Source organism: Vipera berus (assembly GCF_964194415.1).
Source record: "Vipera berus genome assembly, chromosome: 3".
Classification (NCBI taxonomy): domain Eukaryota; kingdom Metazoa; phylum Chordata; class Lepidosauria; order Squamata; family Viperidae; genus Vipera; species Vipera berus.
The window spans coordinates 202,524,342-202,551,543 of record NC_138204.1 but is presented as its reverse complement, the minus strand read 5'-3'; the positions used below and the strand labels follow the sequence as shown (position 1 = coordinate 202,551,543).

At 43.2% G+C, this 27,202-nt stretch overlaps 1 protein-coding gene across 1 annotated transcript in view; it reads left to right on the top strand.

Annotated features, from left to right (window-relative positions):
- Nucleotides 1-7,858: 7,858 nt before the first annotated feature.
- SNTB1 (syntrophin beta 1) overlaps nt 7,859-27,202 on the top strand; it is a 107,557-nt gene continuing 88,213 nt past the window's right edge. Inside the window, exon 1 of the mRNA XM_081325183.1 lies at nt 7,859-8,547. Within this exon, the coding sequence (XP_081181309.1) occupies nt 7,908-8,547 (640 nt within the window). The 5' untranslated portion in view covers nt 7,859-7,907. The remainder of the gene's footprint in view (nt 8,548-27,202) is intronic.

Genomic DNA, 27,202 nt, shown 5'->3' with positions numbered 1-27,202 from the left:
AAATATGATTGCTCACCTTATGCCATATTGGAAGTAACAATTCCATATAGCAATTTTTGGAGACACTTTAGAACCTCCATCCAGGTTTGGGAACAGTGTGTAGACCTGGTCCAAAGGCTGAGTGTGCTCCGTTTAGACTTTATTGGGAAGAGTCTTTTGTTGGTCTTAGGGCAGCATTTTAAGATTACTGTGCAATTTGGGGGTTGTTCTGGATTCACAGCTATTGCTCCAAGAACAGGTGGCAGCTGTGGCCAAGAGGATCTTTGCCAAGGCTCATCTAGTCCGTCTGTTGTGGCTTTCAGAGATGCTCTGGGCAACTGATGACTGGACTACTGCAATGCAGTCTACATGGTCCACCCTTGAAACCCACCCAGAAGCTACAGCTGGTTCAAAAGGCAGCAGTGTGAGCAATAACAGGTGCTTTTTGGTATGCTATGAGAGGGCAGACTGTCAGAAAATGGCCAGCACCTGGTCTGTGGTGCCTTGCCCCCTTAAGACCTCACCTTAGCCTGCCCAGCAACAAGAAGCTATAAAAGAGCAGAAAAGTAGCTGGGTGTGGTTGTGGAATAATTTGTGTGTTGGAGGTGTTCAGGGAGTGAGAGGAGCGGTGGTTTCTGTTATTCTGTATTAAGCCACTGGAAGCAGTCTAGGGCTAAGAGACAGTAATATTACACTACTACTAGTAGTAGGAGCAGTGGTAGACCTGGGACTGTGTGGGAAGGACCTGTGAGTAGTACCCATTGTGTGCTTGTGGGTGGGTTGCCTAAAGGCCAAGGGGCCTTGGCTCTCTGAGGTTTTGGGGCCCCACCAAATTGGGATAAAAGAACCTGTGGCAATGCAGGCTTCTCAATGCAATTAAAGGTGCTGGTTATTACCCACAATCCCCTGCATGGGACTAGGCCTGGGTATCGGAGGCTGCATTTGTCTCGAACTGTGTATTTCACACAGAATGTTCTGCAGATGTGCTCCAGGTCCCCTCTATTAAAAGTCATCTTGTAGTTACGAGGAAGCAGGCCTTTTCTTATGGGGTTCCCCATCCTATGAAACAGCACAACACACACACACACCCCAGATATGGACTGCAGCTTCCCTCCAGGGGTTCTGGCAAGCCCTTAAAACTTGACTTTGGTCTGGAGTTAATATTTAGAGGCAGTCCCCAACTTGCAATAGTTCACTTAGTGATTGCTCAAAGGTACAATGGGACTGAAAAAAGTCACTCATGACCATTTTCCACACAACCATTGCAGCATCCCCATAGTCATGTGATCTAAATTTGGATGCTTGGCAACTGACTCATATTTATGACAGCTGTAGTGTGATCACTTTATGCGACCTTCTGACACAGTCAATGGGGAAGCCAGATTCACTTAACAACCATGTCGCTAACTTAACTGCAGTGATTCACTTAACAACTGTGGCAACAAATGTCATAAAATGGGGCAAAGCGCACTTAGCAACAGAAATTTTGGGCTCAATTGTGGTCGTACGTCAAGGATTACCTGTACTTGTAAAAATTATTAGCTGCCCATCTTGGCCCACGGTAACTCTGGGCAGCTTACAATAAATTAGAATATATTTTGGAGAGCCCTACTATGGTTTTGCGTTGCCCTTACTTATGATCACTTTAATCTGGGCAGTCTGTGTGGTTTTATGTTTTAAATTGTTTTTACTGTTTGGGTTTTTGTCTGCTGCCCAAAGTCCATCAGACGTGGGTGGCTATAACCAATTTAAATAATCATTGAGTAAATAAAGAGTCAGGAATCTGAATAGCGCCCTGAAACAATTAGGGAAGCTCATGCAAATGAGGGAAAAGTCGATGGGATTACCAACCTAGACTTACTGGCTGAAAATTGGCAACAACAGAAGTTTCCAAGTTGTTTTTCTGATAAAACAAAACAATTACTGTTATCCAATTAAATGCACTGGTCTTATTATCTGCTTAGTATTTGAGCAGGGCGGATAACTCCGTTTATCCTTGCAACTCAGTTTCACATAGAGGTAGTCCTTAACTTATGGCCAGCCACCTAGCAACCATTTGAAGTTACGATGGTCTCCTCCCCCAATGTACTTATAAGTTCTAATGGCTGCCCTGCCCCAGGGTGACATGATTTGCATTTTGGATGCTTGCCAACCGGCTCTCACATATGGCATCCAGCAACATTGGGGACAAGTTACTTCCCCCTGTTGATAGGGCCCGCAACCTGGGTGTCCTCCTAGACTCGCAGCTCTCCCTGGAAGACCACATTGGAGCTGTGACCAAGGGGGCCTTCTCCCGGGTTCGGCTAGTTCGCCAACTACGGCCTTATCTGGACCTGGATTCCTTACGTACAGTCACCCATGCCCTTGTGACATCTCGCCTAGACTATTGTAACGCTCTCTACATGGGGCTGCCCTTGAGATCCACTCGGAAGCTTCAACTGGTGCAAAGTGCGGCGGCACGGACACTCTTGGGAGCCTCCCGATACTCCCATATCACACCTCTCCTCCGTGCGCTGCACTGGCTTCCGGTTGCCTTCCGTGTGAAGTTCAAGGTGCTAACAATGACATTCAAAGCCCTACATGGCATGGGTCCGGACTACCTACGGGAGCACCTTCTGCCGATGTCAGCAGCCCACCGTCCTGTGCGCTCCCACAGAGAGGGCCTCCTCAGGGTGCCACCGCTCAAGGAATGTCGGCTAATGGCCCCCAGGGGGAGAGCATTCTCAGTGGGTGCGCCAGCCCTCTGGAACAGCTTACCAACCGAAATCCGGATGGCCCCTGACCTCCGTACCTTCCGTCGCGACTTAAAAACTTTCCTATTCCAGCAGGCTGGCCTGGCATGATAACGTTAATTGGGGTCCCAGTTTGTGTTATTAGTGTTTCTTATTATTTTATTGTTCGGTCTGTATACCTTCCTTCCTCTGTACACCGCCCCGAGTCCCTCGGGAGAAGGGCGGTTTATAAAAACTAATAAATAAATAAATAAATAAATAAATAAATAATCAACGTCACCTTATTCTACAATGTTTTTGCTGAAAACCAGCATTTACTTCCAAATTTTCAGCAAAAACATCCCATAGCAAAATGCCTATGGAGATTGTCAATCATCCAGGTCACAGTTATCCCAAAGATGCTTTTTCACCAGGAAACTGGACTTTCTTGTTTTTCTTTGAAGACATTTCACTTCTCATCCAAGAAGCTTCTTCAGCTCTGACTGGATGGTAGGGAATGGAAGGATTTATATTTCTTGCAGATGGCTGGTCATTTGCATTCTTTTAGAGCAGGGGTCTTCAAACTTGGCCCTTTTATGACTTGTGGACTTCAACTCCCAGAATTCCTCAGCCAGGCACGCTGGCTGAGGAATTCTGGGAGTTGAAGTCCACAAGTCATAAAAGGGCCAAGTTTGAAGACCCCTGTTTTAGAGAGTCACTTGGAGGTTTATCTGTATCCTCAGGGTCACCTGAGTAGTGCAAATGGGTGTGGAGCCTTCTTGGAACTGCTGAAAGGACCGTGTTGTAGACTGGAGATATATGATGTCGGATCCCTCCCCCTCTGTTGAAGCTGTTCAATTTTGACATAGATGGCCTTTTTGACCCCTCTTTCAAATCAGCAGTTCTCTCTGTCCAAAATGTGGACACATAACTGGCAGGCTACATTATGGTCGTTTAAGTGAAGGATTACTTGTATGGAGGTTGAAATATGGGTGATTTCTCTGCTGTACAGGAACTATGCCCAGCTTTGCTTTTTAGGTTTTTGCTGTCTCTCATTGCTGATTTATGTCATAGAAAGTTTCTAACCCAGGACAACTCAAAAACTTAACAAGTTGACTTTTTTACAGCGAACTATACTTAGTCCTCGACTTACAACCACAACTGAGCCCAAACTTTCCATTGCTAAGACACTTAAGTTGTGGAGCTGTGCCCCCTTTTACCTTTTTGACAATTGTTAAGCCAATCACTGCAGTTGTTAAGTGAATCATGCCGTCGTTAAGCAAATCTGGCTCCCCCCACTGACTCTGCTTGCTGGAAACCAGCTGGCAAGTTACCAATGCTGATCACATGACCCCGAGACTGTGCAGCTGCCATAAATACATGCCAATTGCCAAGCGCCCAAATTTTGATCATGTGACCATAGAGATGCTGCAATGGTCATTAAGTGTGAAAACTGGTCAGTCACTTTTTTCAGTGCCCTTTGTAACTCTGAACAGTCACTAAATGAATGTCTTTACATCGAGGACTACCTGTACCACAATTTCTTTCAAGCAGCTCTTCTAACTGTTGCATCAGCAGCCAAGAGGTACCCCTAACAGCTGGCACCCTCTTATTTTTTTCCTCTCACATTAACTGAATGGGAAGAAGTGTTGTAATAATAATAATAATAATAATAATAATAATAATAATAATAATAATAATAATAATAATAATAATAATAATAATAATAATAATAAAGTTGGAAGGGACCTTGGAGGTCATCTAGTCCAACCCCCTGCTCAGGCAGGAAACCTTATACCATTTCAGGCAAATGGCTGTCCAGTCTCTTCTTACAAACCTCCAGTGTTGGAGCATTCACCACCTCTGGAGGCAGGTTGTTCCACTGGTTAATTGTTCTAACTGTCAGGAAGTTTCTCCTTAGTTCTAGGTTGCTTCTCTCCTTGACTAGTTTCCATCCATTGCTTCTTGTCCTGCTTTCAGGTACTTTGGAGAATAGCTTGACTCCCTCTTCTTTGTGGTAGCCCCTGAGATATTGGAACACTGCTATCATGTCACCCCTCACTCTTCTCTTCATTAAACTACACATACCCAATTCCAGCAACCGTTCCCTATATGTTTTAGCCTCCAGCCCCCTAATCATTTTCGTTGCTCTTCTCTGTACCCTTTCTAGAGTCTCGACATATTTTTTTACATCGTGGTGACCAAAACTGGATGCAGTATTCCAGGTGTGGCCTTACCAAAGCATTGTAAAGTGGTATTAGTACTTCACTTGATCTTGATTCTATCCCTCTGTTAATGCAGCCTAGCACTGTGTTGGCTTTTTTGGCAGCTGCAGCACACTGCTGGCTCATACTGAAGTGATTGTCTACTAAGACTCCGGATCCCTCTCACAGTTACTACTATTGAGCAAGGTTACCACCTATACTATACCTATGCATTTGATTTTTCCTGCCTAAATGTAGAACCTTACTTTTTTCACCATTGAATTTCATTTTGTTAGATAGTGCCGTGTTCGAGTCTGTCCAGATCCTTCTGTATCTTCAGCCTATCTTCTGGAGTATTGGCTATTCCTGCCAGCTTGGTGTCGTCTGCAAATTTGATGAGTTCCCCATCTATCCCCTCATCCAAATCGTTAATGAAGATATTGAAGAGCACTGGGCCCAGAAGAGAGCCCTGGGGCACCCCACTACACACTTCCTTCCATGTAGATGCGGTTCCATTGAGGACCACACACTGAGTACGGCCTGTCAGCCAGCTACGAATCCATCTGGTGGTAATGCTATCTAACCCACATTTTTCTATCTTATCAAGTAGTAGGTTGTGATCTACTTTATCAAATGCCTTACTGAAGTCCAAGTAAATTATATCTACAGCATTCCTCTGGTCCACTAGTTTTGTCACTTGGTCAAAGAATGTAATAAGATTTGTCTGGCATGATCTGTTTTTGACAAACCCATGTTGACTTTTAGTGATGACTTTGTTTGCATCAAGGTGTTCGCTGATTTGTTGTTTGATTATCTTTTCCAGAATCTTCCCAGGTATTGAGGTCAGGCTGATAGGTCTGTAGTTACCTGGATCTATTTTTTTCCCTTTTTTGAAGATGGGAACTACATCAGCTCTCTTCCAATCCTCTGGTAGTTCCCCAGTGCTCCAAGATCTTTGAAAAATATAGTTCAGTGGTTCTGAGATCACGTCTGCCAGTTCCTTCAGAACCTTGGTGTGTAATCCATCTGGGCCTGGTGATTTGAACTCATCTAGGCTGGACAGGTGCTCACTTACCATTTTCTTGCCTATCTTAACTTGCGTTTCTATTCTGTTTTTTATGGCACTGGTTTGGGTAGGTTGGACTGTTTTTTCCCTTTGTGTAAAGACAGATGCAAAAAACGAATTAAATAGTTCTGCTTTCTCCCTATTGCTTGTCACCTTCTTGCCACTTTCCCCCACTAATGGACCAATCATTTCCTTAACTTTTTTCTTGTTTTTTATATGTTGAAAGAAGCATTTTTTGTTATTTTTGACTTTGGTCGCAAGCCTTAGTTCATTTTGAGCCTTAGCTTTCCTCACTTCATCTTTGCAGGCACGGGCTATTTGCTGATATTCTGACTTAGTTATGTGCCCCTCTTTCCAATTCTTATACTTGTCCTTTTTATCTTTCAATTTATCAGAGAGTTCTTTATGCAGCCATGCTGGTTTCTTTTGAGAGCTGTTATTTTTCTTCTTTGTTGGTATTGTACTAGACTGGGCCTTTATTATCTCCTATTAAAAACCTAAACTTGAAACCTGACAAACCTATAGTTGAAGCCTAGGAACTGTGGGGTTTTAAATGCTACTGCCAATCTACTGACACAGTTTTAAAATAGGTTATTTAACATGAAAAACTAATACACCCAGATTGCCGTGATCTAGTTTAGGAAAGGCTCAGGAAAAAAAATAACTGGATGATCCTAGTGCAGGGAAATGAGAAGGCAAAATAAAATAAAAGCAACCTGAGAACATCCAGTCTTTTCAAGGATGGAATTGTAGCAAAAGTTGATTATTCCCACCCTTCTTCCTCCAGGGAGGTCAGAGCCCTTTTGAAAGAAGGCTGGGTCCCAGGTATGCCATGTCCCAGGCTGGCTCTGGGATTCTTGTCCAAACCCAGGGCTTTTTTTGTCATAGAATGCTCAGAATGGAGTTCCGGCACCTTTTTTGGATGGAGCCTTGTAGGGTAGGCAAGGCTGGTTGTATGACATGTGTGAGTTCCGGCACCTTTTTCTTTTAGAAAAAAAGCACTGTCCAAACCTATGGAGTCATGGGAATGCTGATCTTGTATACAGGGAGTCCTCAACTTAAGACCATAGTTGAGCCCAAAATTTATGTTGCTAAGTGAGAAATTTGTTCAGTGAATTTTACCCCGTTTTGCGACCTTTCTCACCATAGTTGTTAAGTGAATTATTGCAATTAAGTTAGTAACACGGTAGTTAAGTGAATCTGGTTCGCTTGTCAGGTCACAAAAGGGGATCACATGATCCCTGGCCCATGGAACCAGTCTGTTGCCAAGCATCTGAATTTTGATCACGTGACCGGAAAGATGCTGCAACAGTCTTTAAGGGTGAAAAAACGATCATAAGTTCCCTTTCGCAGTGATGTGGTAACCTTGGCCACCAAATTTAGTGTTGTCAAGTCGAGGATTACCTGCACTCCAAGTTTCAACAAGCGGTGGGCTGGGAAAAAACGTCGAGAGCAGGGAACCGGCCCCAAGGTGTTCCGAGATTTCTGTTTAGACGGAACTGGATTCGAATCCGGGACGCGCCAGTGCTGGGAAGCCCAAGCAGCGCCCTTCGTGGGGCTGGGACGCTTCTAGGCGTTCTCCGGGAAACGCCTCCACTCCAGGTCGGTCCTCGGGACAGCGTCCGGCCCTCGCCCTGTCCCTCCCCGAAACACCGGTTCGGCAAGGCGCCTCGCCCTTCCGCCCCGCCCCTCCTTCCCCGCCCCTCCCCTAACCCACCCCCTCGCTGCCCCGGGTCCCTTCCCGAGTCTCCGCGGGGGCAACGCCACTCCAGGCTCCCTCTTTCACACACTTCTTTCCCACACACACACACACACTCCCGTCCCGGGGCGTGGTGTTTGTGTGTGTGTGTGCCGCGCCCGCGCTTGTGTGTGTGTGTGTGTGTGTGTGTGTGTGTGTGTGTGTGTCCGTGCGCTCAATCACATGGTGTTTTAAGAAATGTTCCAAAGATGGCGGTAGCGGCGGCCGGAGGCGGCGGCCGGCTGCAGCGGAGCGGCGCGCTGGAAGTTTTGGTGCGCGACCGGTGGCACCGGGTGCTGGTGACCCTGGGCGGCGAGGCGCTGGTGCTGAGCTGCGAGGAGGGCGGAGGCGCCGCCGCTTACAACGGCATCGGGGCAGCCGCGGCGGGCAATGGAACTTTCTGCGGCAGAAGCGCCGGCGGTGGGGCGTCGAGGGCGAACGCTGCCGCCGCCGCTTGCCCCTTGCCCGGAGCGGGCTCGCCCGAGTCGCCGTCGGGGAGTAGTTACAACGGCGGCGGCGGGGGGAGCCCCAAGGCGGCAACGATCGGGGTTCGGACGGCACTGACCGACTTGCCCGAGCAAGTGCCCGAAGCCGTCTCCAACCAGAAGCGGTGCGTCAAGGTCCTGAAGCAGGAGATGGGCGGCTTGGGCATCAGCATCAAGGGGGGCAAGGAGAACAAGATGCCCATCCTCATCAGCAAGATCTTCAAGGGCTTGGCGGCCGACCAGACCCAGGCGCTCTACGTCGGCGATGCCATCCTGGCCGTCAACGGCGCCGACTTGCGCGATGCCACCCACGACGAAGCCGTGCAGGCGCTCAAGAGGGCGGGCAAGGAGGTCGTGCTGGAAGGTAAGAGGAACACCCCCACCCCTAAAAAAAATAATCCCCCAACGCCCAGGGGCTTTGCCTGCGCCTGCAGCGCTCTCTGCACATGCCCGGAGGCGTTTTCCTCTCCTGGTTTAAGTTTGCAGAGGCGTGTTAACGTGAGAATGCCTTATACTCTTAACCCAGGGCGGGGGGGTGAGGGTTGGAAGCGAGAGATGTGGGAACGCGTGCCTGTGCCTCCTGGGTGCCGTTCGCGAGGAGGAACGGCATTCCAAGGTTATTACGCCACGTGTTGCTGGACGCTCGCTTGTACTGCGCTGCCCGACACGTGCGCCCGTGCTGGGTTCCTTGTGGGAACCGACGCTTGTTCCAGCATGCGGGGCCGATCTAGAGACGGGGTGTGTATGTAGTATGTGTGGAGGGGGGATGGTCTTCCTCCTATATATATATATCAGTTTAGTCCAAGAGGCTTCCCACGCTCACCGAGTTCTGCGGCCGCCGCATCTAAGAAACCGTGTATCGAATTGAAACGTAAAGCAGCATCCTTTTGAATAAATGCTTGGGAGTTGAGCTTTCCTCCTAAAACCGCGTCGTCTGCGTTCACACAACCCCGGCAGCTCTATTTGCCCAACCGTATGGAGATTCACTAGTTTTAACTTTTAATATTTATGAAGTGAGGTTGTCTTTGGAGTCGTGCCCTGGGAGAATCCAGGAACCAGTTCGAGCATGTTAGGTTCGAGCATGATTATAGCCTTTCGGGATAAGTACTTCGGTTTAATGAAGCTATGAGTAACAACCCCAAAACCAGCCCTGGTGAAAAAGTGAAACGCTGCCGCCTTTCCCCCTTCAAACCTTTACTAGCGGTTGCTCCTTTGAGTTCATTTTTCATTTTTTTTTGCAGTTGGAGTTGCTTTAAGTTCCATTTTTTGCAATGTTTGGGGAGAGTTATAGTCACTTCATCTGGCTAAAATTAAGGAGAGGCAGTGGTAAAATCTTGCAGTATGAGGTACAAGCTGTCGTAGAATCATAGGCTAGCAAAATCCCCTTTTACCCTAGGCTCTTGTGCAAACACCGGCCAGGTTATTGTTTAGAAAATTTAATAAAATATGGTTCGTTAACCAATGGGGAAACGGAGTCCATATGTGTCAGGTTATGAATCTGTCACAGCTGAAAAAGGCAAACAGCTGGGCAAATAGCTTTTCTGATGTTCCTTTGGCAGGCATAAGGGCCTCTAGCAGTCTTTTGCAAGCCAATCTGGAAAAACAGGATCAGGGGCTTTCTGATGATAATAAAGATTTTTTTTAAAAAAAAATCACATTGAAGAAATAATTAGGTGTGTGTGTTTTTTGAGAAGTTCCTTCCCTTTTTATTTTTTAGGACACTGAGAACTGGTGGGTTGTACAGCAGGAGTGATACCATTTCTTCAGCTACTACAATCTTACCATTTAATCTTCTTTCTCCCCCCCCCCAGCTGATTAGATGAGGGCTCTCTTTTAAAAGATGTGCTGATAAATCTGATGGGCAGACTTTTTAAATATAATTCTCTTCCTTTCTGACAGGAGAATTAAGCTGTATGAAAGGAGCAAGATGTTCTATGCTTATTGTGGCTGAACGGGTCAAAGTCAATACTTGTGCTCGTTTATTTGACAGTGAGATCCTTGCCACTTGCTTTTCTAAACAAGTTAGACTTTTTGCACTGTTTATGATGTTGTGGAAGAGAAAATTCCAACAGTTATACTTTGCAGAACGAGTGCTAAACTAAACTAGTGCGTGGCATGAAATACCGTTTCAAGCGTTATCAAACTTAGGGGAGGCATGGGCAAACACTTAATCTATGTGGGTGAGCTCTTGGGAAGAGAGACTGCAAAAAGACTCCCAATATGGGCTAGTGATTAAGTTGTTTGGCATAGAGAAAATCGGGATTTACCCACAGCCACAGAATTGTGGTTGGTGAATTGGGCTAGTTACTGTTTCTCAGCACAATCTATTTCACAGGATTATTTTGGGGAAAAATAGAAGGAAATGCTATGTTACCTTGAGTTCCTGAATATAAATAAAAGTGGGATATAAATACCACAAATAAATTAAGTGGGTAAAGCCACATCATACATGAGATCTGATGGGGTTTTTCTTTGTTCTCGGGAGTATACCCGTTTTACTTCTTATATGACAATTCTCATCTGTTTCTCAACTCAGAATTAAAGTCAGAAGTCATTTGAAAAGTCACTTCTGGCATAACAGACTTGCAGGTCTTTAAAATACACAAAACTCATTGTCATCTTCCAAGTAACAACATGTAAAATTATATCCTTCCGGTATAAATACTATGGATCTGTCCTTAGAAGCACACTCTAATACATTTAGTAGGATAATCCCACATATGTGTAAGAGTGCTGAAGTAAAATCTCTTAAAAGGGAAAGGCATTCATCCCATAGATTCTAAGATCCTGAACTGATAATGGAAAAAATGAAAGCTTAATTAACCCAAGGAAGCACCTATCATGCCTCAGAATCAAAGAGATTACATTATGCAATTCTGACTTAAAAAGTTGGATGGAAGTGAATGACAAGATTGCCAAGGAAAATAATCATGCTATTTAAACTGCAGAAGTCTATGCATTAAACAAAGATTAGTGCTAGAACGCTGTCTGAGGCCTAGTTCTGAGGAAATTGTGGCTTTGTCTGTCACCCACTGCTTGGTGCCTTCTGGATGTGCTGTCTTTTAAGTTCCATAATTCCCAGCCAGAAAGCACCACATAGGATTGTGGCAAAAAATTGCATCACAACAGATGGATAGGTAGTTTTTGGTGGAAATAATCACAAGGATAAGCCCCCCCCCCCCAAACCTGAGGACTGTAAACCACTTTTTTAAAAGGTTTTGAACTTTTTTGGGCGGGGGGGGATTACTTGAAAATCTTCTGCTGTTCTCATTTTCTGTCAAAGAAAATTACAACTGCAGGTCTTTCTTTAGAAAATTGGAAATTGTAAAACTAAATATCCATGCTATGTTTGTAGAGGACAAAAATGCCCTCAATTATCACTTGTTTGCACACACAAGTTCATTGTAACCCTTAGATCTTGACCTCCAAGTTGTTGACATATGTGAAGAAAGCTAAGAATACACGACAATTTTTAATCACTTCTTTTTTGTAAAGGATTTGTTCAAATACATGCCACTGCTTATCTTTCATACTTTCAAAACTTAAAAGCAAACTGGAACAGAAAAATGTTCCAAAAGTTACAAGGACACAAAACAATTTTCCTTTGCATGGCTATTGTTACTAAATAAGTTTGTGTATTGCTTTTCTTAAGAAGAACATAGAGTCACTCGTCAACAAAACTACCAAACATATAATTTATAAAAGTAACAAAGAAGTGTTGACAGGATCTTAATCTACTATGGATCCAAATTACACAACACATACCATGTTCCTTATGCTGGTTATTGACTAATATACAGTTTGAGTAGTTGCAGTGTTCCTGTAGGGAGAGTCTTCTTGAACAAACTTGAGTTTGAAAAATGAGTTTGCAAATTTTTTAGTTTCACTGATTTCTTTCGGACTGGGGGGATTTAAAGGAGACAAATAGTGACTACAAGTAATCCTTGACTTACAGCCACAATTGAGCCCGAACTTTCTGTTAAGTGAATTTTGCCCCATTTTATGACTTTTCTTACCACAATTGTTAAGTGAATCCTGCAGTTGCTAAGCTAGTAATGGTTGTTAAGTGAATCTGGTTTCCCCATTGACTTTGCTTGTCAGAAGGTTGCAAAAGGTGATCACCTGACCCCGGGACACTTCGATCATCATAAAGACATGCCAGTTGTTGAATTTTGATCACATGACCACAGGGATGCTGCAGTGGTCGTAAGTATGAAAAACAGTGATAGGTCACTGACAGTGATAAGTCATTCTTTTTCAGTGCCACTGCAAATTCAAACGGTCACTAAACAAATGGTTGTTAAGTCAAGGACTATCTGTATTATCCACAAAATTAATCCTTTCTCAAAATTTAGGAATCTTAGGAATGACATTGTACTATGTTGGGTGCCACTTCATCATACAGATAAATTGTCCCTGTTATTGTTTCTACTTAAACAGAGGTTTGATATGCAGAGACCTGCAAATAAACATATCAAGTCAAAGAGGAACCTGCTCACCTATACAGATCTGGTAGGAGACAGAGCACACAGGGAGTAAGAAGCTGACAATTCCGATGCCACTTTATTTGACAACAATTGCTCAGATGAAAAGTTAATGTGAGTTGGAAGGTTGTACCTAAACATGACTTTTTCACCTGCAAAATCACTAAGACAATTGACATAAATAGGGACAAACAGTATTAGAGTGTAAAATTGGCCAGATCCCAGTTAAATTTCTCAGTCTGACACCCTGACTCCTTTGATTTACTGTCTTCAGTAGTAATTGAGACAGACAATTAGAAAATTCAACAAGAATGTGTTTATTGCTCTAATATAGATAAAGTTTACAATGAAAGGGATAGCATTCTATTTGCAGATGGGGTTGGATCCTCTCTTATCTTATTCTTTCATTCGTAACTGAGACCTGGAGTAATAACTTGGATTGGCACAAAATCACAAATCAAACATACAAGGCCAATTTTAATGGAAACATACAATACATTTTGAGGTGGTTTGTTCTTGAATTCTGCTTCCTCTGCTTTTTGAAGGCCAAGTAATGAGCAGTTTTAAAATGTAGCTGTTTGAATTTTCAGCTTTATTTCAAGAGTTAGGCCGCCTACAAGCTAGCATCTTTTACCTGTGTTGGACATTGAAAGCTATTCTACTTATTACATAGTCCAGTGAATTTTAAGGGGTTGCCATGCAGAAGAGGGGATCAACCTATTTTCCAAAGCACCAGAAGGCAAGACAAGAAACAGTGGATGAAAACTAATCAAGCAGAGAGGTTACCTACAACTAAGGAGAAATTTCCTAACAGTGAGAACAATTAACCAGTGGAACAGCTTGCCTTCAGAAGCTGTGGGTGCTCCATCACTAAAGGCTTTTAAGAAGAGACTTGGACAGCCATTTGTCTGGAATGGTAGATGATCTCCTGCTTGTGCAAGGTGTTGGACTAGAAGACCTCCAAGGTCCCTTCCAACTCTGTTATTCTGTTGATGACGAAAGGAGATTAGACAAAGGAAGTAATTACATGAGAATCTGAAGAAATTCACTTTCATTCCAGTAAAGTCAAGAGGGATTGAAAACTACTTTCTCTAGAGAAATCAGGCAGATTATTACACCATCTCTACAAGACCACATTATTATCATTCCAAAGCAGCCCTTTTTCATTTTTCAATGTTTATGTTTTGTATTTTTTCACATCACAGATTTTTGAGTGCTTGCCACATGAACACAGAGCAAAGGAGTAATTAAAATCAGTTGGTAAGGACAACTGGCTCCAGTATGAAGGTATTTATCAAGTCAAGAAAAGAAACTCTGCTTTTACTTACTAAATTTATTATTTATACAGTTCTGGGATAAACTAGGATCCAACTAACCATTTTAGCTGAGGTGTCAGCAGACAAGGGCCATGAATTTTGCATGCTGTGGCAAGGGAAACTAATAAACCATCCTTGTAATATTAATTGGCCATCTAGATGTTGCTTTCAGCAGCTTTCCCAGTGTAATACCTCCAAATATATTGGACCACAGTTCCCTGGGTTCTCTGCCAGCATAGGCATTTTTTCCCCACAGAGCATTTTGGGATTTATAATCAGCTTGATTGGTGGAGCGATGTCAAGAAAGAATTGCTTTTGGTACATTTCCTCTGATGATCTGCTCCATCCCTCGGGTGATCACAAAGAGCTTTAGTGACCATTCACGCTGGTCTTTCAAAGACCCAGAATGTAGCCTTTGAAGAGAGTGAGAAAAGTTGCTTCTGTGGTTAGTTGATGATTGATTCAAGCAAGTGCTATTTTCTTAAAGTGGTTTTCTCACAGCTGCAGTAGGTACTAGCCCAGGGGTAGGCAACCTTGGCTCTTTTATGACTCACGGACTTCAACACCCAGAATTCCTGAGCCAGCCATGCTGAGGGGAAAGGGAGAGGTTTCCATGCTTAGCCATGCTGGCTCAGGAATTCTGGGAGTTGAAGTCCACGAGTCATAAAAGAGCCAAGGTTGCCTACGCTTGTACTAGCCAGCCTAGGAAAGCCATAGCTTTGAACATTTGTAGGGGCAGTGCTATTTCTTTTGTGAGGTAAGATTAGCTTGAGAGAAGAGATCTTTCTCTTCTCTTACTCTGCTGGAATTTAGCATAAGGATTTAGCATTGATACAACCAAAATCAAATGCGGGAGAGGCTTGGAAGTGCATTGCTTGAACACGGGTATTTTGGGATATAATTATTAGAAGAAAAGGCTTTGGGTAATTTATTTGGGGTATTATCACCATAACCTCTGATGGTCCATAATCAAGAAGTCAAATCACTTTGGAAAACCTGTTCTAAAGCTTCAAGATTTAATTCCAAGATCTCAAGATTTTAGTCCAAGATTTCAAGAAGCTTGCCTTCAAAAGTTGTGGCTTCTCCATCACTGGAGGCTTTTAAGAAGAGACTGGACAGCCACTTATCTGGAATGGTGTGTGTATATATATATATATATATATATATATATATATATATATATATATATATATATATATATATATATATATATATATATATATATGTTTTCGTAGATTCTCGCGGGTGTCTGTATGTGTAGGTCTAGAGTCTCGGGTTTCTTCCCGCGTTCCTTTCATCTTCAGAAAGTTGTGGCGACGTTTCGACGAAATCCCATCCGTCATCATCAGGCCGGAGTGTTCCTCCTGCTGCTTTCAGGAGCAATGCGTGGTCTGTCTGTTCCTTTCCTTCCAACTGCCGGTGGGGCTGTGTTCCGACTGGGTGGAGGCGTGGCTGCTTTCTGATTGGGTGGGGGTGTCCTCCGACTGGGTGGAGGCGTGGTTGTCTTCTGATTGAGTGGAGGCGTGGCTGTCTTCTGATTGGGTGGATGTGTGGTTGTCTTCCGATTGGTTGGAGGCGTGGCTGTCTTCTGATTGGGTGGGGTGTGTTCTGAATGGGTGGGGTTTTTTGTTGTGTCGTAATATCCTGAGTGTTGTGATTTGGTGTCCTGAGGAGTGGGCTGTGTGGTGGCCTTCAGAGCTTTGGCTTGGCTCCGAGTTCGAGGACCCGCCATGCATCTCTGGTATGGGTCAGTCAGGTTCGTGTGTGCGTTCTTCTGCTTGGGTGATAGCACTTTTGCTTGACTTGTTCTGTCTTCTGTGTGGGAGAGTTTTTGTTCTGGGTGTGGATGAGTCTTGCTGGGGCTGGTGGCATTTGGGGTTGTTTGTTGGTTTTTTAAATCCTTTTTTGCTGAAATTCGTTTGTCTATCAATGCTGGTTTCCAAATGGCATGTAGGCGGGAGGTGTCGTCTCGCTTGTTCATAGAAAAACACCCAGACAGTATGAACAAGCGAGACGACATAGCCATCCTCATTTATGTAATATTTTGCCAGCTCCTGTTCTCTTCCTTCTTCCTATTTTTTCTGTTCAATCTATTTTTTTCTATCTATGTAATAGCCAAGAGTTGTTTTGGTTGAGGTTTTATAGAAAAAAATATTTAATAAATAAAACAGATCCTGTGGTTTTGTTCTTCTGCTTGGCATTTCCTTGAACTCATTTGCATATATTCTGGTTAGGAAGGCAGGCTATAAATCAAAAAGGTAAAATAACTGCAAGAATCATAGCAGTTTGCAATGAAAAAAACTGTGCAAGGCTAAGAATGAATAAAGCGACTGATTACAGTAAAATAAATAAATTCATTTAGCCTTAGTCACCACTGAAAGCTAGTGGATTTTTAAAATTTAAGGTCATTAAATTGTTTCCGTAAAAGGCTCTACACAATAATAGGACATCTTGGCTCACAGCCATAAATGCTAGAGGTACGCTATCCATTCAGTCTCATTTTAAAAAAGAGAATAAAATACACAAAGACATTTGAGAGTATTTTGTGGTGGTTCTCCCAAAACAGCTTTTTGGAAAGTTGCAGAATAGTCACAGAATAGCTTTTATGTCGGGCTGTGTTGGTCAATTCTGAACTACCCATCCTTTCCCCCACTGAACTTATGGGGAAAGATTAAGTCGGCAAGTATCTAATGAAGGATCCTGGCTGATTAACATTTTTGTGCTGCTTTAAAGATCTTTATTTTAAAAGGGCTTACGTGGGTCACCCTAAAGCCTTCCTCAAGTAGAACTTGGAAGTGTAGGATATAAATATTTTAATAAGGCAATTGGGAAGTAAGAAATTAAATCATTGGTTCTTTGCATGCAATTTCCATACAGGTATGAAAACATAATGTTAAATAGAAATCTATATGGCATGGGTCTAGGACAGAGGTCCCCAACCTTTTGGGCATCAGGGACCAGTATGTGGAGAGAGGTTTTTCCACGGACCAGAGGGTGTGTGTTTTTGTGTGCTGCCTGCATCCTACGGATGGGGCTTTGCTTGTTTTCTGTGGACCGGTTGATGGCATGCTGTGGCCTTGTACAGGTCCATGGACTGGGGTTGGGGACCCTTGATCTAGGATATCTGAGGAGCCACCCCAACGGGACTAGCCCACCCCACTCATGCCAGTGGAAGAGGCATGCTACGGATCCTGTTGGCTAAGGAATTCTGGTGGGCGGGGACAAGGAGAAGAGCCTTTTCTGCGGTAGCCCCGACCCTGTGGGACACTCTGCCATCAGAGGTGAGAACTGCCCCTCCCTTTTGGCCTTCCAGAAGGGTATTCAAACTTGGCTTTGTTGGTTGACTTGGAGCCCTGAAGAGGGCGCTCACTGCTGGAGGTGGTTGATAGGTAAGAAGATCTCATCCCCGTGCCATCTGTCCCTTAGGCCTAGTTTTTTTGTATACAGGTGGTCCTCGACTTACGACCACAGTAGAGCCCAAAATTTCCACTGCTAAGCAGTTGCCCCATTTTGCAAGCTGTCTTGCCACCGTTTTTAAGTGAATCACTGCAGTTGTTAAGTAAGTCAAAGTGTTGTTAAGTGAATCTGCCTTCCCCATTGACTTTGCTTGTCAGAAGATCGCAAAAGGCGATCACGTGACCCTGGGATCCTGCAACTGTCATAAACACACATGCCAGTTGCCACACGCTTTAATTTTGATCATGTGACCATGGGGATGCTGCAATGGCCGTAATTGAGAAAAGTGGTCATAAATAACTTTTTCAGTGCCATTGTAACTTTGGTCACTAAATGAATGGTTGCAAGTCAAGAACAACCTGTAGTTTTAAAAGTTTGATTGCATTGTTTTAATATTGTAATTATTGTTCTATTTGTCTTTTTATAATCTGTGAGGTCATCTTATAGGGGAGATGGGTGGCATAAAAATTCAATCAAGCTGTCTGGAGTAATTTTTAACCTCATTTTTTGGGGGCTCAGAATCTTTGATGTCGAATTGGTTGAAAGTGCCCAGGGCTGTTATTCCCAAAAAAGAAAAATCTGAAGTTTTCCAATTAACACATTTTACTAATGCTGCCGTTCACTTCCCCAGGTGTTACGAGACTCCTGATTGTGAAGTATCACAAACCAACACAGCTCTCTTCCTATGATCATGGCAGAGGAATAACCTATGTTTTGTGTGTCTGCAGCTGCCGCTGCAGAATTACCATCCTTAACTCTGGTCCCTCAAGAAACATCCTGTACTGTCATCTGTAAGCTCTGCAATTTAATATTCGGACTCAGGGAGAATTAAAATATCCCAGCATTGCAAATTATCCTTCTTTCCCTGCCCCCGTATAAATAGCATTTTCCCTTTCATATGCTTGCATTAATCATTTTCTTATAACAGCTGAAGAGGGCAGATGGGTAAATGAAAAGGGGAACAAGCCATGCTGTGGCTTACCATGTTTGTAAACGCTTTTTGTCTGAATCATAGTTTACGGTTATGGTGTCTGATGTCCCCCATACTGGCCATGCCTTCTCTTTCAATTGCAACCAAAGCTGAGTGGACATCAGGCCAGGGGTTTTCTGAATTTTTAGCTTTCCTTTTTTAAAAAAAAACATACCAATTAAGTAAACTGAGAAAAGTAACAGGTAGACTTGCTAAATTTGCTAGGAGAAGCCCATTTAGTTTTTATAGGTTGGATCCAGTAAGAATTTAGAAGGGCTAACTTAGAAGGGCTAGCTTATAAATGCTTCTTTTTTAAAAAGAAAAAAAAATGCTGTAAAGACAAATATTGTTAAATATCATGTTTCACGTATCAGGTTATCAATCAATTTTTGGCTAGTTATCCTGCATTCATTCTTTCGGCGCTTTGAGGTTGCTACATACTTAGGTTTTTTTTTTTTACTTTAGGTGTAACAGAGAACATTTGGACACCTTATATGCATATTTTAAATTCTTCTCATTTCAACCTAATAAATAAACAGGCAGCAGGTATGTTGCCGATCAAAACTCCTAGTTCTAGTTATTTATTTACAGAAATACCTGTGGACCACACTAAAGATTTTTATCATTCTTTGACGATAAATATGACTTGTAGTTGAATTGTGCCACTTTCATTGGAAAGGTGCCCGCTCACTTCTGAAAAAATACACAGATAGGCCTCAACTTATAACCATTCATTTAGTGCAGGGGTCTTCAATTTGGCCCTTTTATGACTTGTGGACTTCAAGTCCCAGAATTCCTCAGCCAGCCCTGGCTGACTGAGGAATTCTGGGAGTTGAAGTCCACACGTTTTAAAGTTGCCAAGTTTGAAGACCCCTGATTTAGTGACTATTCAAAGTTACAACAGCACTGAAAAAAAGTGACTTATGCCAATTTTTACATTTACAACTATTGCAGTATCCCCATGGTCATGTGATCAAAATTCAGATGTTTGGCAACTGGTTCATATTTATGATAGTTGTGGTTTCCTGTGATCATGTCATTGCCATTTTTAAGCCGGCTTCCAACAAACAAAATCAGTGGGGATTCGCTGAATGAATGCACAATTTCATTTAATATCTGCTGTGATTTGCTTAACAACAGAAAGGTCATAAAATGGGGCAAAATTCACATGCATGGCCAGGATGGGGGACACCAGGCACCATAACTGTAATAGGGCAAAATTCTCTTGCTTAGCAACGAATATTTTGAGCTCAGTTGTGGTCGTAAGTCAAGGATTACCTGTAAAGTTGAGTTTGAGGCAGTAAATTAGAAGGTGGTAAGGAATCACTAACCACCTTTGCTTTCTGGGAGTTTTTTTGTTTGTTTGTTTTTTTGACCAGCCATTTTGTGAAGAAACAAGATTTTCCCCTCTGGAGTAGCCATTTTGTGACTGTCGTGGTGTGGTTTCAAAAATTCTTAACTTAATTTGGAAGGAAACCTCATTGTATGAATGGTTTTCTCATGGCTGGCCAAAATAATCTCTGCAGGGTACAATTTTTAAATGAGCAAGTGGGAAGTGAGAGTTTTCTTCTTATAAAATGAGCTTCGCAAAATAGGAAATTCCTTCCCAGCAATTTTTTTTAGGAGATTTGCTGGATATCGGGGAGGGGGAGCGATAACTCTGCTAAAGCTGTTTTGTACGGTAATGCTGTTATGTGACTGAAGGAAAAGCAATGAATGTTTCTTCCTCTGTGTTTTTTTTTAAAGAATGGACAAAGAAAGAGGTGGTCAAACCCCATGCTGGGAGCGATCTTCCTCCCGTTTCAGTAGGTGGGAAATTTGGTTTTCGGTGCAGTCGTATCATTCTTTTCCCTAAAACTGGTCTCCTGCAGTGGTGCATATTAAAAATGTTCCACAGAGTTAAAACTTGGTGGATGAATCCTGCGGGAAGATTTCCCTGATTAGAAAATAATTGACAGGACAAAGAGAGACCACCAACCACTGTGCCAGCGTATTACTTGGTTTCCTGATACCTTTGCTTTGTTCAGTGAAAAAAAAGCAATGACTGTGTACTATGCCTGCAGTGCAGTGAGATTAGCTGTACAAGATCTGATGCAAACTGCTGTTAGACCTCTGACCTTGGTGAAAGATCTGAGCACAGTCTTCTGGTCTCTGGGAGAGGTTGTGATATTTTGAGAACTTCCTAGCCCTGGGGCTGGATCCATCAGGAGTCTTGTGTGACTTTAAAAATCGGCAGGTTTAAATCTAGTTCACACAACATAACTAAGCGTGGGATCTGTGAGCAGCAGTGTGTCCACAAACCTCTCTGCATCTGAAGGCAGAACAAGAAGCAATGGATGGAAACTAATCAAGCCTAGAACTAAGGGGAAATTTCTTAACAGTGAGAACAATCAGCGGAATGACTTGCCTCCAGAAATTGTGGGTGCTCCAACACTGGAGATTTTTAAGAAGAGACTGGACAACTACCAATCCCTCACTTCAAGCAGGAGACCCTATACCAGAGGTCCCCAACCTTTTGAGCACCAGGGACCGGTTCCATGGAGAGAGGTTTTTCCACGGACCAGAGGGTATGTGGTTTTGTGTGCTGCCTGCATCCCCTGGATGGGGCTTTGCTTGTTTGTGCGGACCAGTTGCTGGCATGCCACGGCCTGGTACTGGTCCGTGGATCGGGGGTTGGGGACCCCTGCTCTACACCATTTCAGACAAATGGTTGTCCAATCTCTTGTTAAAAAATTCCAGTGTTGGAGCATTCACAACTTCTGGAGGCAGGTTGTTCCACTGGTTAATTGTCCTAACTGTCAACAATTTCTCCTTACTTCTACTTGGTTCTCTCCTTGATTAGTTTCCATCCATTGCTTCTTGTCCTGCCTTCAGGTGCTATGGAGAATAGGTTGACCCCGCTCTTCTTTGTGGCAGCCCCTCAAGTATTGGAACACTGTTGCCCTTAATTCTTCTTTTCAGTAGACTAAACATATATTCCTGAAGCTTCTTGGATGAGAACTGAAACGTTTTCAAGGAAAAAAAAAACAAGAAAGTACAGTTGCCTTTTGGAAAAGCATCTTTGGGTCTTGATGGAGAGGTAAGGAAGAAAATTGTGGGATTCCAGGTAGCCATTCTTCATGAAAAAAATAAACTTTGAGCACAGACTGCCACATTCCTTCCACAGGTCATGTCTACTCATGTTAGGAGTAGATTTGTTCTGACTGGAAGAACCAACTGTGGGAGAAATCAGTGGCAGTCTTGTTGAAGCAAGCTCCATTATGCATTTCTCCAATTCCGATTCATTTCAGCAGGATGAAGGTCCAGGATAATAAACTAACCTGCTGACCATCTTCAAATATCTCAGACCCCCCCCCCCCCGGCTGGAACAGTGTAAATCAGGCTCCAAAATTAAAATGTCTGAGGAGGGGAGCAAGATTCACACAGAGTTTAATTGGATTTAATATCCGACAAAAAAGGGCTGAAGATAACAGAATCTTGGGAACGGCATGAGGAAAACTTTAACTGAATCCATTTTTTTATTTATTTATTTTTATTTTTATTTATTTTTATTACATTTATATCCCGCCCTTCTCCGAAGACTCAGGGCGGCTTACAAGCTTAGCAGTTTTGGTGGGAGCTTGGTGAATTTCTGCCAAATGGCTTAATCAAAGGGTTTACGACTCTTTTTACAACATAAGACTGAATTGTTCAGTAGGTTTGTCATGTTTTGAAATACTCAATTTTCTTTTTCGGCCCCTTAAGAGGTTTCTTATAACGTGCCCTGAAGCTGCTAGAGAGCAGAAGACAACTCCAGATCCACTTGAGACAAGGTGATAATAATGCCATTAGCAACATGCATTGAATAGCAATAAAAAGTAGGCCGCACAATTTGCATGAGTTTAAACCCTTCCCACATTCTTGCCATGATCTTGATCTGGATTATGGGTTCCCAGGCTTTTCACTTGTTTTGGAAGTAAAGCTTCCATTGATGAGTATGTGTTTCTTCAATATTGTTTCATCCAATTTCCTGTATGAGCTTCATCAAGGGGCAAAGAAAATTATTCCTTCAAACCTGCCATCCTAAGCCTGTAGCCAGTACAGGCAGTCCTCGACTTACAACCACAATTGAGCCCAAAATTTCTGCTGCTAAGTGAGTCATTTGTTAAGTGAATTTTGCCCCATTTGTTAAGTGAATCTTGGCAGTTGTTAGGTTAGGAACATGGTTGTTAAGCGAATCTTGTCAGAAGGTTGCAAAAGGGGATCACATGACCCTGGGACACTGCAACCGTCCTAAATATGAACCCGTTGCCAAGCACCTGAATTTTGATGTGTCCTGTGTATTTCCTGGGGAAAAAATGTTGATATTTACAGTTTCCACACCACTGGGATCAGTGAATAAGTACCCATCTTTTTCTGGGACTTGACCTAAGCTTGCAAGAAAAGATGTGGGAGGGGTAGAAATGTTCTTTCTCCCTAAAGAATGCCAAATTTATGTCCATGTAGCAGATCTTTAAAAAATAGCTTGGGAGACTATCCAAATACACATTTCTTAGCTTTTGTGCTGAGGTATCCCAGTAAAACAAATGCGCTGTGGCTTTAGATTGCTTTGTTTATAATTGTCTGGTGCATATTTATTTGTGTATTTAACAGTCTTTCTAACATGGTTCAGTCTTAAGGGACTCTGGGTGATGCACAGCAACATAAGAAAAATAATTACCAACACCAGAACAAAAGTATTCAAAACAATTCATATAATTGGCCATATAGTCTGAAATGCTGACAATAGCTGTTCGTAATCAAGTCAAGAAGAGATGAAGGCTTACTGGAATAAACCATAGATAGTCCTCAACTTACAACCGTTTGTTTAATGACTGTTCAAAGCTACAATGGGACTGAAAAAAGTCACTTATGACCATTTTTCACACACAACCATTGAAGCGTCCCCGTGGTCATGAGATCAAAATTCAGATGCTTGGAAACTGACTCATTTATGACCGTTGCAGTGTCCTGAGGTCATGTGATGGTCACATTTTGTGATTTTTTGACAAGCAAAGTCAATCAGGAAGCCATATTCATGTAACAACTGTGTTACGAATTTAACAACTGCAGTGATTCGCTTCACGAGTGACAAGAAAGGTCATAAAATGAGGCAAAATTCACTTAACAAATTTCATTTCATTTCATTTATTTGATTTCTATACCGCCCTTCTCCCTAGGGACTCAGGGTGGTTCACAGGGCATATATAAATAGCTATACAAAAATTAAAAAAGAATTAAACCATGCCCAATTAAAATACAGCAATAATTGAATAATAAAAAACCAATTAAAAAACCCATATTCCCCATCAGGCCAGACCAGCTAACTCAAACAAATGGGTTTTCAACCCGCGACGGAAGGATCGGAGGTCCGATGCCATCCGGAGCTCAACCGGCAGTTGGTTCCATAATGCCGGAGCACCCACAGAGAAGGCCCTCCCCCTGGGGGCCACCAGTCGACATTCCCTGACCGGAGGCACCCTGAGGAGGCCCTCTCTGTGGGCACGCACAGGGCGGAGGGGAGTTGACGCCGGCAAATGTCTTGCTTTGCAACCTTAAAATTAGGGTCAACTGTGTTCATAAATCAAGAACTATGTATAGTTTTTGCTTGTTTGTGAAATGCGGATGGGAGCTGCAGCTGAATCTCTGGGGAGAAAGAGCTTCAAAGAGTAAAGTCTGTTCTCTGCTCTGCTATCCATGTATTTCAACAGGGCCTTCCCAGATTCAGCTCTGAGAAAGCATTACCTGATGTACCTTTTGTGGCCAAGTGGCCAGCATGACTATACATCACAGAATGTTATCTTCCCACCAAGGTGGTACTTATTTATCTACTTGCATTTGCATGCTTTTGAACTGTTACCGTGTTTCCCCAAAAATAAGGCCAGGTCTTATATTAAATTTTGCTCCAAAAGACGCATTAGGACTTATTTTCTGATTAGGGCTTATATACTGGGAGATACGGTACTAAATGTATCCGTCTGGCTGACGATATTAACTGGGGCCTATATTACGAGCATCCTTGTTTTCCAGTTGGGTCTTATTTTGGGGGAAACAAGGTAAGTTGGCAGGAGCTGGGGCAAGACAGGGAGCTCCCTGTGTCGCTTGGGTCTCAAACCCAGGCTGTCAGCTTTCTAGCTGACAAGCTCAGCATTTTTAACCATTGAGCCATTGCACACACACATACACACAGTCTCTTAACTCCTCAACTCAAACCAAAGGATGACTTCTCCCAGTTCTTTCATGGAAAAGCATAGTTTGGAGTATGTATGGACTTGAGCATTTCCCCCATGACCACTGACTGAAACCACCCACTCAAGAGAAGAGTGAAACCACCACAGAACAGTACCCTCATCTTTGTCGGTTGTCCAGAAAGCTACCAGTCGATGTTATTGAGTTGAAGGCTCACTCGTGTCTGATTCATAATGAAGTCATTTAAATTCTGCCTCATGAATCCTGACTGAAAAGGATCTAGATAATATCTTCCATCTAGGATCCTTTGTAATCAGTTCCCCATCACCTTCTCCACAGACTCACTATTGGGAAACTGCCAGCTAGGCTGGAAGGAGGGGTCAAGCGAGGACCTAGCTTGGAGTCGTTGCGCAGCTGCAAGCAGAATAAGCTTAACCTCCCCCAAGATCTATGAAGCCTTATCTGGTCATTTCCAGGGGAAGACAAGCAGTCTGGGGAGATTCTTGTAATATAGGTGGTAGATAATAAACTTGAGTTTAGCTATTCATGAATGGCTCTGGTTGCTTCCCCCGACACTTCCCTAATAGAGGAAAGTTGGAGACCAAACAAAAGTTATTACACCCCTGTCATCACTGCCTCCTTTAAGACAGATGACATTACCTGCTTCTTCAAAGAAATATTTATCATGTCCCAGATCTATCTCATGTCCCAACTAGCAACACAGGGCAGATGGGAAATGACAAATCAAGCCCACAGGTAGAAAAGTTCAGAGTGCAGAGAACCATATTTATTCTTTTAAGTTCCAGAAACTAAGGGAATTCCAGATTACAAGAAAAGGCGCCGCCTCACTCACCAGCATAGACTCTGCCCTTCTGGCATCCAGCCCAGAGCAGATATGAGCAAATTTATTCGGTGAGCCTGTAGGCATTTTGTCTCGTCCTACACTTCCATGATGCGTTTATATCAACGTGGAGACATTATCCGGATTTGTGAAGGGTTTTCCCCCCCCCAAGAACACCATCATTATGTTAATCCTGTTATCTCTCTTTGCTTGATAAAACATACAAAACCATGGTTGGTGGTGGTTTAGAAAGGCCAGTTTGGAATTATATTCCCAGGTAATGGATGAAGTATTAGTTCCTCCTCCTGCTGTTTCTGTGGATGCTAAATTCTGACTGAAGCTTCTTGGATGAGAAGCGAAATGGAAAATGGAAAAGCAAAGCCCAGTTGCCTTTTGAAAAAGCACCTTTGGGGCTACAATGACTGCTATAATAATAATAATAATAACAACAACAACAATGTTGGAAGGGACCTTGGAGGTCATCTCGTCCAACCCCCTGCTCAGGCAGGAAACCCTATACTAGGGGTAGGCAACCGTAGCTCTTTTATGACTCATGGACTTCAACATCCAGAATTCCTGAGCCAGGCTCAGGAATTCTGGGAGTTGAGGTCCACAAGTGATAAAAGAGCCAAGGTTGCCTACCCTATACTATTTCAGAGAAATGGCTGTCCAGTGTCTTCTCAAAAACTTCCAATGTTGGAGCATTCACAGCTTCTGGAGGCAGATTGTTCCACTGATTAATTATTCTAACTGTCAGGAAGTTTCTCCTTAGTTCTAGGTTGCTTCTCTCTTTGGTTAGTTTCCATCCGTTGTTTCTTGTCCTGCCTTCCGGTGCTTTGAAGAATAGCTTGACTCCATCTTCTTTGTGGCAGCCCGTGAGATATTGGAACACTGCTATCATGTCACCCCTAGTCCTTCTGTTCATTAAACTAGACATTCCCAATTCCAGCAACCATTCTTTATATGTTTTAGCCTCCAGTCCCCTAATCATCTTAGGTGCGCTTCTCTGTACTCTTTCTAGAGTCTCAACATTTTTTTTACATCGTGGTGACCAAAACTGGATGCAGTATACCAAGGCATTGTAAAATGGCTTTGTTCAACCAGAGTGTGCAACCTTTTCTGAAAAAGCAGAGGAGCACATCTGGGCTTGCTGTGGTATACGGGGTAGGGGCAGAATTAATTACAGCTAGTCCTTGACTTACAGCCATTCATTCAGTTACCAGTTACAACACACTGAAAAAAATGACTTCTGCCTGTTTTTCATGCTTAGACTGTTGCAGCATCCTCATGGCCATGTGATCAAAATTTGGGTGCTTGGCAACTGGCATGTCTTGATGATGGTTGCAGTGTCCTGGGCTCATACGATCACCTTTTGTCACTTTCTGACGAATGACGTCAATAGGGAAGCCAGAGTCATTTAACAACCTTATTACTAACTTGAACATTTGCAGTGATTCACTCCACAACTGTGGAAACAAAGGTCGCAAGATGGAGCAAAACTCACCAGCTGTCTTGCTTAGCAATGGAAATTTTGGGCTCAATTTTCATTGCAAGTTGAGGACTGCCTGTACTGCATTGGAGTAATGGGGCTGTTCTTGTAGACCAGAGTTCCCCAACCTTTATGGGTTGGTGGCCCGGAGGGAGAAAGGGGGGGGGATGGTTTTCTGGGAGGGGCAGGTGTGCACGCTTGCAGGTGCACAAATATCTTGCTCACGTGAGTGGGGCCAAGAGTACCTGTGATGCTC